This window comes from Amborella trichopoda, chromosome 13 (assembly GCF_054954075.1).
Source record: "Amborella trichopoda isolate Santa Cruz 75 chromosome 13, AtrichopodaSantaCruz75HAP2 v2.0, whole genome shotgun sequence".
NCBI classification, from domain to species: Eukaryota; Viridiplantae; Streptophyta; class Magnoliopsida; order Amborellales; family Amborellaceae; genus Amborella; species Amborella trichopoda.
In genome coordinates, this window is record NC_142348.1 from 2,779,313 (window position 1) to 2,791,270 (window position 11,958).

At 36.4% G+C, this 11,958-nt stretch overlaps 1 protein-coding gene across 2 annotated transcripts; it reads right to left on the reverse strand.

Annotated features, from left to right (window-relative positions):
* Window positions 1–688: 688 nt before the first annotated feature.
* LOC18428229 (U-box domain-containing protein 35) lies at window positions 689–9,644 on the reverse strand. 2 transcript variants are annotated; one of them, XM_011622876.3, is made up of 10 exons: window positions 9,527–9,644; window positions 8,641–8,883; window positions 6,950–7,071; window positions 6,721–6,842; window positions 5,934–6,136; window positions 4,879–5,183; window positions 4,342–4,443; window positions 3,691–4,119; window positions 1,958–2,710; window positions 689–1,250 (listed from the first exon to the last, which is right to left on the reverse strand). In XM_011622876.3, exons 2-10 carry the CDS (start codon window positions 8,831–8,833, stop codon window positions 1,068–1,070), a joined length of 2,412 nt encoding a protein of 803 aa, XP_011621178.1. In that variant the 5' UTR covers window positions 8,834–8,883; window positions 9,527–9,644; the 3' UTR covers window positions 689–1,067. The 2 variants fall into 2 exon arrangements, with proteins under 2 accessions (XP_011621178.1, XP_020519318.1); XM_020663659.2 differs by lacking the exon at window positions 8,641–8,883.
* Between the last annotated feature and the right edge of the window lie 2,314 nt (window positions 9,645–11,958).

Below are 11,958 nucleotides of genomic sequence, written 5' to 3' on the forward strand. Positions count from 1 at the left end.
TCCATTTACTCCCTCAGGCAAAAACATTCTAGGACACCAAATTTTGGGGATGTATCATCTATTACCTAAAGACTGACTCCACAAAAACAAAACAAAAAGAACAACTCAAGTACACACTCTATGAGCCTGAAAAATTAGTCCTAAATTGAACAAACATCGCAGTAAGATCAAAGTGTTAAAAGAGCTCAAAATCCAATTTCTTTTCATTGAAAATAATCATACGATGATCTTGAAATGGATACCAAATTTTCAGATCTAGAAGATCTTTTCAAGTACATGTTTTACCTAAGGGACCAAATGAATACTTTGCTCTTGTGGGAGCATAATATACACTAAAGTTCTTATATGCCTAGGTTCCAAGACAAGCAACACTTCCATGGCCATTCTCAAATAACTGTTACAAAAAGGTTACAGGGCCCAATAGGTGCTTGTATATTTTGGTTACACAATTAATAATCTTTTATACAAGACAAGCAGAATATTATGGGTTTGTATAACAGTGAGATTGTCAACTTTTGTACAACAAAGGTCATAGATGTCCCAAGCTGTCCGATGTGAAATCGAAATGGTTGCAAAATGTCATTTTTTTTGCACAAAATTCGAGGAAAATTCTCTGGTCTTAAAGTTCAATCAATGGTACAACCCCAACTACCCAATTTTACTCGGATGACTAGGGATGATTGTCTCCTTTTTGTATCAAAAGAAAATGGTCTTATTTGTTACTTAACATAGTAACTAGTAAGGGTCCAAAATGCAGTAACGCTTCCATGCTCAAGCATGCATGACTATTACAAATGGATATAAGGCCTTATGTGTGCTTACATCTTTTGGGCACAAAAGTGCTTCGATTTTGTACATGAGTAGCAATTGATGAGGACTAGTAATGTAGAGTCATGCCCATCTCTGCCACAATATAAAGAGAAGGATGGGGGAAAATATGAGCATCAGAGTCGGAATAGATTTTGTTTCTTTTCTTCTCCTCTCTCTCTTTTTCTTTTTCTTCTCCTCTCTCTCTGTCTTTTTTGTTTTGTTTTTGGATAACCAACTTACCTGAATAACAGTGATGATCACTGGTTTCCAGACTTCCATTCCATAATGGCAGAGAGAAGAGTGAAATTAGGTACAAGGTTTTTGTGAGGCATGGGTAAATTAGTCATTGGTGATTTATCATTCATGCTTAGCCATTTGTCGATTGCTCTATGCTCGTAGGTGTACCCATCGGCTGCCACACATGGATTCTCCATCACATCCTACACACCGAATTAAAGAAAAATTTCAGCTCACAAAATTGAAGAGTAGAGAAACAATACCAACTTTGAGTGGAATACAATTTCATTTTAGTGTTAAAGTGTGCAAATAGTATTGGGGTACCTGTGCCACTAAACTATAGTTTTGTTTACTTGTTTAAGCAAGCTTTCTCAAGGGAAACTTTCAGAGTTTTAGGCTAGTGTTGAAGTTCAATAGGAGTTGTTCCAATGAGCTTAATTAATAAAATTCTTGGGGTTCACAATCTTCATAGATGAGAGCTTAATGATAATCCAACAATGAAGAAAAAAGGTGGTGGAGCTTAATGATAATCTAACAATGAAGAAAAAAGGTGGTGGAGCTTAATGATAATCTAATAAGGAAGAAAAAAGGTGGTGGAATCAGGTCAGATCCTATATAACCATTAAGCAAATTTCATCAGGCAAGTAGCATCTTTGTTGCTTGGAAGGGGCGTGCCATTTTAGCAAAGCACATGAATGAAAAATCGGCAGGCTTAAGCAGAAAGAAACATTAGCACAAGCAAACTTCCAAAAAAACTTCAAAGTTGAATAAAAGAAGACAGAATTTGACAGATGAGAATGACAACGGATGGCTTAAGAAGGAAGAAATATTAGCACCAGCAAACTTTTAGAAAAAACTAAAAAGTTGAATAAAAGAAGACAAAATTTGACAAATGAGAAAGACAACAAACCTGAAATATGGGACAGATGAAGTGGCTTGGAGGCACACAATGGACTTGGGGTATTGATCCACGAGAAAGATCAGCTTTTTCCTTGAGTCTTTCTAGCACAGGAAAAACATTGGTCTTCAAATCAGGCCTATCTCTACGCCTCAATTCTGCACAACCCAAAGCCAAAAGAGCCAATTCTTGTGTTTCCTCTAAGGGCCATTTCCCAGCTGTTAAGTCCAAAATCTCTTCAAGCTTCCCACCCTCCAATGCTGTTTCAACATAGTTGGCAAGAGCCATTGCTGGTTTTGCTGTTAATAGTTGCAAAATTATGATACCAAAAGCATACAAATCTGACTTTGATGACACTACCCCGGTCCTTACGTATTCGGGATCGACATAGCAAAATGTACCTACGAGAGATGTCTCCTTATAAGCAGTAGAGATGGTGGAGATATTAGAAGGAAGCAAAGTAGAAAGACCCACATCGCCAATTTTGCTAGTGAGGTTACGATCAAGCAAGATATTCGCAGGTTTGAGGTCACGATGAACAATGGGTGTTGGTTTTGAATTGTGGAGAAAAACTAAGGCAGAGGCCACTTCCCAAGCTATACGAAAGCGATCAAACCAAGGAAGAGGTGGAGTGCCGTTCTTTTGAAGTAGTCGGTCTTCAAGGCTCCCATTCTCCATGTATTCGTATACCAAGCAACCCTCGTCTGGGCAAGCACCAAGGAGAAGAAGCAAGTGGGGGTGGCGAATGCGGTTTAGGATATCGAGCTGTAAAGCCAAGATAATGAGAAAATATGTGAGATCAAGAACATAGTTTGCTCTAATGCTCTCATTCAGTTATATGCTCTAAATTTGGAACTGGTAAGGGGGAAAAGAAGAAAAAATATACTACCAAGATAACTGATATATGATTGATATTGATTTTTAATGCAATGAGGAAAATCAACAATGGGTTTTTCAACAAGACCAATAAGTTGTTCTTTCTCCTGAAAAGAACCAGGGGAACACCAGATTTTCACAAGGGCCAGCAGCCTCTCGACACACATATTTTAGGCTCAACATGTGAGTTCCATATCATTCCTAAAAGAACCAAGAATTCAGATCTCCTTACTACATTACAGATCTCAATAGGACCAACCATACCAGGGCTTTGCTTTCTATCAGCATAACTTTTAAGAGGAGAGCTTTGAGCCATCTTACTATACCATAATCCAAACAATCTCTCTGTGGAAACTGAGTATGATACCTATGGAATTCTTCCCCAAATCCCATAATGGTTCCAACCTGAACCAGTTCAAGCACCACCTTATAGACTCAGACACTTGCAATGTCTTAAGGGATTAGCAGTTTCTGAAAACCGGGTTGTGGGACATCCAATCTTGGAATTCTCAAAACAATAGAAAAGTTTCAAAAGTTAATGCTTTTTTTGGAAGGCAAATAGTGCTTCCTTTTCTGGGTTCATGAAACATACAGTTTGCTTGAATAAATATTTTAATGTTTTAAGGGATTAGCAGCATCTGAAAACAGGGTTGTGGGACCTCCAATCTTGCAATTCTCTCAAAACAATAGAAAAGTTTCAAAAGTTAATGCTTTTTTTGGAAGGTAAATAGTGCTTCCTTTTCTGGGTTCATGAAATATACAGTTTTCTTGAATAAACGTTTTTTTTAAAAAAAATTTGTTTGAATAAATCATATTTAGCATATTTTTCTTTCTTTTATTTTTTCTAACAAATTAAAATTTCTTCGTACCTCTTGTTGAAAGTGCTTGGCTTGGTGACCCTCATTTGAGTGAAGCACTTTTACAGCTGCCATCGTATGGCGCAAGCTGCACTTATAAACACTTCCATAAGCTCCCGAACCAATTTTCAGAGAATCAGAAAATGAAGAAGTGGCCGAAACTATCTCTTCCCATGAGAACTTCTGGTATTGATGCTCTAAGCATGCAATAAGGCTCTCAATCTTATGCTTCACTTGAGCCTCTCGTAACGCTCTATTGTCAGCATCTCTTCTCTCTGAAATTTCTCTCTCAACACATTCCCTTGCATATTCAGCTTCTCTATTAGCAGCTTCACACATACCTTTCTCTAGTTTTGCCAGTTCCTGTGCTTTCTCCTCTCTGAGTCTTATCTCTTTAAGTCTATTTACCTCCTCCATTTGTCGGTTCCTTAGCTCGATTGCCTAATAAAATAGCAAGAATTTGAGAACATTTAGCAAAGTTGGTTGCCCTGCGTAATGGGATCTTAAGATATTTAGTAGTTGGTTCTTCCAGTTCACAATTCTACTAAACCATGTGATTTTTTCTCAAAAAAAAAAGGGACTCCATGTGATTTCTCTCTATCTTGTATCAACCTGTGAAAGTACTAATGGATCTAAAACTATTAGAGAAAAAAGAGAGAGTACCTTTCTGGAGGCATCGACTGCCTCATCTCTGGCCATGGCATACATCCCTTGAGCATGCCTAAGCTCAATTCTTAGCCTTTCTACCTCAAAGCTTAGGTCCTCCTATCGTAAGAGAAAACCATCACATCAAAGAAGAAAGATAATAATGTAGAAGGCTGAGGCAGAAACTAACATATGTATAACTTTCTTGCCATCCAAATGTTGTTCTAAGTTAAAAATATTTTTGCACTTGTTTCAATTCAAAGCCAGTTAATGGGGGAAAACCAGTGTATGGAAACAAGGACTTGGTTTGGACTTGCTAGGTCCTGCGTCCAAGCCAGGTCCAAGTCTGTCAGTCCCTAGTGGGAACTTGATAAACCATATTCAATTGTGATCATCACCATAGAACACAATGCTGAAGACAGTGATGGACACAATTTCTCTTCCTCGCTATGCATCACTTCAATGGATGGTGGTGATGACCCAGCACTTATATAATACTTTCCCAGTCAAAAATTATTATATCACTACAATATTTAAGAGTTCATAGCTTCATACCGGGCATTCTGATAATGAGATCTCAGTTTGAGTATCTGTTGCTGACATCCTATTGTAAAACCAGGACTCATTCTCAGCCTGAAAAGTTCTATAGCTAGATGTCTCACTTGCATCATCAGTAAAGCCGTGAGATAAAGTATCCACCTCACTGCCAAGAGAGACACTATTATGAGGGCCAATTTCTGTTGAACTTGACAAACTGTTACCACTCGAATAGTTCACAGTAGAAATAGCCCGATGTCTCTGAAGTGGTAATGATGAAGAACGAAATTGTCGATGCTCTGACAAGTAGGTATCACTGCCTCCTGTATCGCAAAATATATCAATAGACCCATCTATAGTCTATACGAAGATTGCTGCCCATGATGTGTGTGTGTGTAGAGAGAGAGAGAGAGAGAGTATAGCGGGTGTGACCATTCAAACTTTGAATAAATAATCATTTACCACCACCAGTGTTTCAAAGACACAAAAGTGGCTGTCTCTAGTATGTGTCTTAAGTGTCTAGCTTAAAGGCCAAAAACCAGTGTGACACAACATATAAGTGGCAGTGTCTAGTATGGTCTTAGGTGTCTAGCATCAAGGCCAAAAATTAGTATGGCTCGACACATCAATACAATACTTTTATAGTAATTTTGGGAAGAGAAATTAATAGTACCATTATTCATGTTCTTTTATTTTTTATGTTTGCAAATAATTCTTATTTTGAGATCTTTTAATATCAAATTTTGCACAAATAAGTAACGTTACGGAATGGTGGTAGAAACCTTACTTTAACCTTGAAAGTTAGTGGGTTCAAATCCCATGAGGGACATTTTATTTCAATAGAAGGAAAGATGAGACCGTATCAAGATCCCTAAAGAGTTCAACATGTATTCTCCCCCTCTCATACATGTGTTGTGGGGTGAGGACCCCGTGACGGGAATTGTTCACATGAGTAAGCATGCGACACAGAGAAGAGTAGGAGTGTCTGTGTAACACTGACCACCACGACCAAAAATATCTTGTAAATTTTTATGGAGGGAGAGCAACCAATATCAAGAACACAACACTTGTACCTGTTACTGTTCTCAGTGGATAGCTAGAAGAATTACTCTCTGAGAAACTAATTGCTTCATCACTGGCTAACTCGGTGCTTTCTTCGGGAGATGAAGTGGCAACTCGCACAGATGATAGCTTTCCTCTTGACACAACATAAATGGTGCAAAAGCTTGGAGCACATTCTGAGATTCTTGTGGCTAGATCTGGGCCTTTAAATTTCCTAAAATAAAAAATTACCCATTTGTCATTCATAGACACATAGTATGGACATTAAGTAGAAACAGAAAGCATACTATAGTCCAATTGACAACAGGAAACAACCCTTATGAATCATCACCATCCAAGGAATTGATGGACGGTGATAGCGTGACCAACGATCGACGTCATGTCCTGCTATGATGGTCCCATTCTCTCTCTCTTGATGTACAGAAAGTCATTGGATATTGATGACCCCAATGGACCACGATTTTCCATGGTCAATTGGATCATAATATACTTTCCAAAATAGAAACTGCTTCCTTCAATTATAATAAAGAAACTGGTTTACAAATTGCATTCTGATTGTTGCATGGTTTTGATATGTACAATAATTCATTATACATAGAATTAGGAATTTTTATATATGCAAACATGTACACTAACCCAATATTATACAGTGGATAAAGCATTTTTTATTTCAGTGATGTGATCTCCGCATAATCCAAAATACATGAAAAAAATCAGCATATTAGTTCTTTAGTTCTACTACTTGATGCCTCACGCATTTTTTTAGATTTTTATAAGAAAAAAGCAAGAAAAGAAAACCTCGTAATTGCATTACGAGATGATGCTCCCACGACTAGCTTGCTAAATGAAGACTTATTTGCTTCTTCTGAGATTGCTTCAGCCACATCATCTCCCTCGATCACCAAAGGCTCTACTTCCACCTGCATTAAAAAATTCCGCATTTCAAATCTATCGAAAAAAGGGATTCAAGAATTATTATTGCATGCCTTTTGACTTTGATAGAGCTTCTAAACTTGAGAAAGCTTACCTGTCTTTGAGCACACATTTGCCTGAAGGGGAGAAGCATTGTGCTAACTCGCCATTCTATTTCTTTTCTATAAGCATCTGCCACATCCTCTCGAACTTTTGATATAGGAATAAAATTCCCCACTACAAACAATTAAAAACAACACTTTCTTCAATATAATCACATGACTACAATTTGTTAAGGTTACTTGCGTTACCATGAGTTCTATCAGTCAATGTGGAAATAGAAATATACTAACCGGATGCATTTTGGAGAACCATAGTCCATCGGGGTCATCACTGTCCATTATGATAGATGGTGACAGATGGAGTGAGACACAAACACGTTCCTTTTTTTGGTGGGTCCCACTCTCCCTCCCATCAATGTCCACCATTTCATTGAACAGTGATGACTGAATCAGAAAATGGTGTTCCATTGACCATAGTCCATGGGATGATAATATATTTTTACAACTCGAAAACCATTAATCCAAGGGAATTGTATACTAAGAGACCATTTATTTTTCGTACAAGGAGGTCAGAATCATTTTTATCCATTGGATGTGAAATCCAATAGATGAAAGTTTGTCACAACATTCCAGAAATTTTATTTTGGACTTCGTGCCCCAACAATGACACATATTCAACCACCCAATTTCAAATCTAATAGTCATTGATGATTGTGACCTCCTTATATTAAAAGTAAATGGTCACATTGTATACATTTCCTAATCCAAGAGCCTGAATCCCCCTCAATTATAATCTCTTTAAAGAAAATGATTTTGAGTAGGACTCAAACACTCTACATTCTCTAGATCATCCTGTTCACCAAACAATCTAGAGATCTTCACTTGTATCATCAGGAAAATATAAGAATGCATGGTGTATGATAATTAGCATAGTTGGCACTTGAAATATTGGAAACAATTGATGTTCTTGGTGCTTTGATGTCAACTTCCTTGGTTTGGTGATTATGGTGATAGATTATGTAACTGTTGCCCCTTAATCGAAGCGGAAAATTATAGATCTGTACATAATTTAGTCTGCTATATTGATCAATGATTTATTTCATTGCTTGTTTCTGTCAAACATTCACTCTTTCTTAGTGAATTGCGTATCAAACAATGGTATACTCGCTTACAACTCACAAATAACATTTGGGCTTTGAACTAGGAAACTTCAATTGGATATCTACTCTCTTTCATGGAGTATCCAATCATTTAATAATGAAATCACAGTGGACCAACGCATAATTTTTAGAGCCCAAATTGAGTCAGTTCAACAGGGTTTCTGAGTTAAACAAATAGAAAACTTGTGCTTTCTGATCATATGCAAAAAGCCCAAGTTCTCTAAGCAAAAAAAGGTATTAAAATTTTATGTAACCCAAATATAAAAACATTTATCCAAAGTTAGTTAAGTGATTCTATAACCTCAACAATCCCACAAACAAGAAGGTTACAATTAGAACCAGCATTGGAGAACTCGGTGATTCCGAATCAAACTGGGCCACTCCTGCTGGGCAGGCTCTGAATTGTTTCCAATATTTTATTTATTTATTTTTAAATTTTTTGGGACTTGGCCAAGTCTGTCGGCCTGTCTGGGGCTTGAGTCCTAGTGTGTCCTGAGCCAAGTCCTTGGGTTTTAACACTGATTAGAATGGATTATGAACATAAACCATAAGACAACATAAAACTAGAAACAATATATGCATACTTGGTGTGGGGATCCTTGTGATTCTTGGCCTGACATGTAACAATTTGAATGAAATCCTTCCCTCTGGAATGAACTTCTCCAAAGCCCACTTCACTGCATATTTGCTGTCTCTGTTTCCATTAACTACAATTGCTACAGTCAATGGAGAAAGAGGCTGAGGTATGTGGGTTTCCTCCTCTTCTTGAATCTCCATAGCTCCCCCTTGAAAGGGTTAAAGAATCAAGGCCTCAACGCTTTTATGTCCTAAACCAGAGGAACAAAAGAATGAGAGAGAGAGAGTGTGTGTTTGGGCTTGTAATCAGCTATGCCTCTTAAACATTCAGTTTCACCGTTTCTCGAGAAAAAGCACCATCTTTAATTTGCCTCAACAAACTAAGGCCAAACCCAGGTGCTACTATTGTTATTTTTTATATATACAAAGGAAAACAATGGGTTTTGGAGGTGCACCTCATGAAAAATGCATGAAACACTGAAGTCTGGAGTTAAAAATAAAAGAGGTAAATAAAAGAAATTTCATTTAAGTCAATCATGAGAAGATTGCTCTGGATAGGAAGAGCCCCAGGGGGAGGAGAGAATTCACTTCCCAATAGGTCTTACCAGAGAGAGAGAGAGAGAGAGAGAGAGAGAGAGAATTCACCTCTCAACAGGTCTTAACAGAGAAAGAGACTTCTCGTGTAGAAAAAGAGGGAGTAGAATTTTTTTCTCAACAGGTCTTAACACACACACAAAGAGAGAGCACTCATACCAGACTTTTCCCATGAAAGTTGAAACCCAAAAAAAAAAAAAAATCACCAGAAATGGCAAACAAAGCAAGAACAGAACCCACAATTCAAATACACAAAATGAAGCAACCCATGAAAATTAAATCAAAGAAACACCTTTTTACCTGTATTTTCCTGCTACAACTTCTTCTCCAACCCACCCTGTTTCAAACTACAAAAACTTCTTTCAACAATTAACACCACAACCATATTGGAAAACACACACAAAAAAAAATCTCTCCCTAAAAATACTCTCCCCTCTCATAAAAAAAAACTGTTCAGCAATACCCAACACAAAAATTCTCCATTTTTTTAGTGAGAGAACCACAGAAAGAGAAGAGGAACATTCCCCCATGTCCTTATCCAAATTTAGCTCTTTTTCCTTGAAGCTCTCTATTGACGTCAATGAGGTGGGTAGTCAATGTGGGGTCTAGCAGAGTGGAAATTTAGAGGTGATCTGCATCTCTAAAATGAGTAATCATTGTACGAAGTATGAACTATGACAGCAAGCTTGGTACACGAACCTCATGTCCAAGGTTTAGAGAGAGAGTCTTGGACGCAAGTAAAACGTGTTCAAGTTTACAAAGAGAGACTTCCTAGGTTATTTACGGATCTGAAATGTAGAGCTCAAAATTAGTTTGACTTTCTGTCGATGATCTGAAAAACGGATGGGGCATAACAAATCGGTGTGCATCAGTGAATTCGCGGTTTGGATCGTCATTTTACTGCAGCAAAACTACATTTTTATTGTCAAAATGCCTTTTCACGGTCGCAAACTGTGGCTTCTTTTATAGACCCGGACAATTTCTTATATATATTGATAAAATCGGCAAGGGTGATCAATTCTCAAGTTATACTGAGCGATTTCGTGCCGCCCCCAACATTTTTTAGATCATTGGTTTCTATTGTATAGAAAGATATATATTTCCCCATCTAGCCGTTCAATTTTGAACAAATGAGCTATTGATCATTGATTTAGATATGACACTTCGTAGTACTATTTTTAAGTTTTTTTTTAAATAATATAATTATGAAATTTGATATGGGTCATCATCTCAATGAGCACAACTAAATAAAATACTAAAAAATAGTTTTATTAAATAAAATAACTAAAATACCTTTAAAACTTTAAAGGCATTTTGGTCACTGTGTTTTATTAAAAATAATTGTTTTACATTGTTTATAGTACGAGTTTAATAGATGAATGGATGCCCAAACTTCGGTGTCAAAATGATTTGTATAAAAAATTTAAAAACAAAATAGTGTAGAGGGATGACATTGTGATTGAGACCATCTCAACCATCATTTCAGATTAGATGGTGGGATAGTGGAAAGCATATAAGTTATAACATTAGGGGAAACAATTTCTAACTTTTTGGCATTTTTCCCCTCAACATTTTTTTATATCACTTTATGAACTTCAACATTGTTTATTTTTGCTACTACCCTGAAGTTAAAAAAGGCGTTTAAGTTACACCAAAATACCTCCATTTGATCCAGGTTTACGTCACTTTTTTTTTTTTTTGGTGTCATATTGATGCAGAGAGAAAATAAAATTAGAACAATAAAAAAAAATTAAAAAAAACGTTGAGAGAATAAACCCTCTCAATGTCTCCAAGAAAATCCATCCCAAAAAGTATGCAAGGGAATCTACCTAAAAACAAAGTTTATAAAGGAATTCACCTTAAAGATATCTTATCACAAGATCAAATTTATTCAACTCTCATTTTATTATCATTATCTGATATGTTTATAACTCTCTCCAATCATTCTCTAATGTGTTTATAACTCTCTCTAAGCTTTCTCTTATTTGTTTACAATGAGAGACATATTCCCTTTAAATAGACTTCAAAACAAATAACTTTGTAAAAAAACTCACAATAAATCAAACCCACCAAAATAACTCTCTTCCATGTTTTTTCTTCCCTCCCTAATTTCTCTCTCTTCATCCCCCTATTTTGGCTCTCACCTACCATCCGTATTTTATCTCTTTCTAACTTCCACATTAGAATAAAAGATAACTACCACTTATTATTTCCTAAACCAAGATCTTTACCTTATCTATATGTTATTTCCTAAACTAAAAAAAGGCATTTTCAAAACAAAACTAGGCTCTCTTAACTTATCTCTTCCTATCCCTAAATAAATAAATAAATTCCCATTTTTATTTGCATCATTCTCTTGGGGTTGGGAGAAGCTCGACCTCGACCTTGAAGCAAATCACCATCTACTAATTGATGATGTAGTCCCACTATGCGCCTCGGCACTTTTCATTCAATTTCTTCAGTAAGCCAATTCATCAAATGCTTCATGCTTATCTCGAAGTAAAACATAATGCTTTCGAGCTCAATCTTGATTTTTCCTTCAAATTTACTTGGTTGGATTTCGAATATTTCATCACACATATCTTCTTTTTCATATTTGATTTTCAAAATTTCTTCTTTTTCTTCGTAATTGATATTCAAATTTTTTTGCAAAAGACCTACTTCTTCATATTTTTCTTCCTCTTGTTTCGATTGTAATCTATTAAAGAAATCTAGTAGACTTTCTTCTACTA

Excerpts from the sequence above, each read along its gene's own strand:
- LOC18428229 (XM_011622876.3), bottom strand. The coding sequence starts at position 8,833 with ATGGAGATTCAAGAAGAGGAGGAAACCCACATACCTCAGCCTCTTTCT. Across the intron at positions 7,072-8,640 it reads CACAAGGATCCCCACACCAA|TGGGGAATTTTATTCCTATA; the intron begins GTATGCATATAT and ends AATTGTTTGTAG. Across the intron at positions 1,251-1,957 it reads TCATCTGTCCCATATTTCAG|GATGTGATGGAGAATCCATG; the intron begins GTTTGTTGTCTT and ends TTCGGTGTGTAG.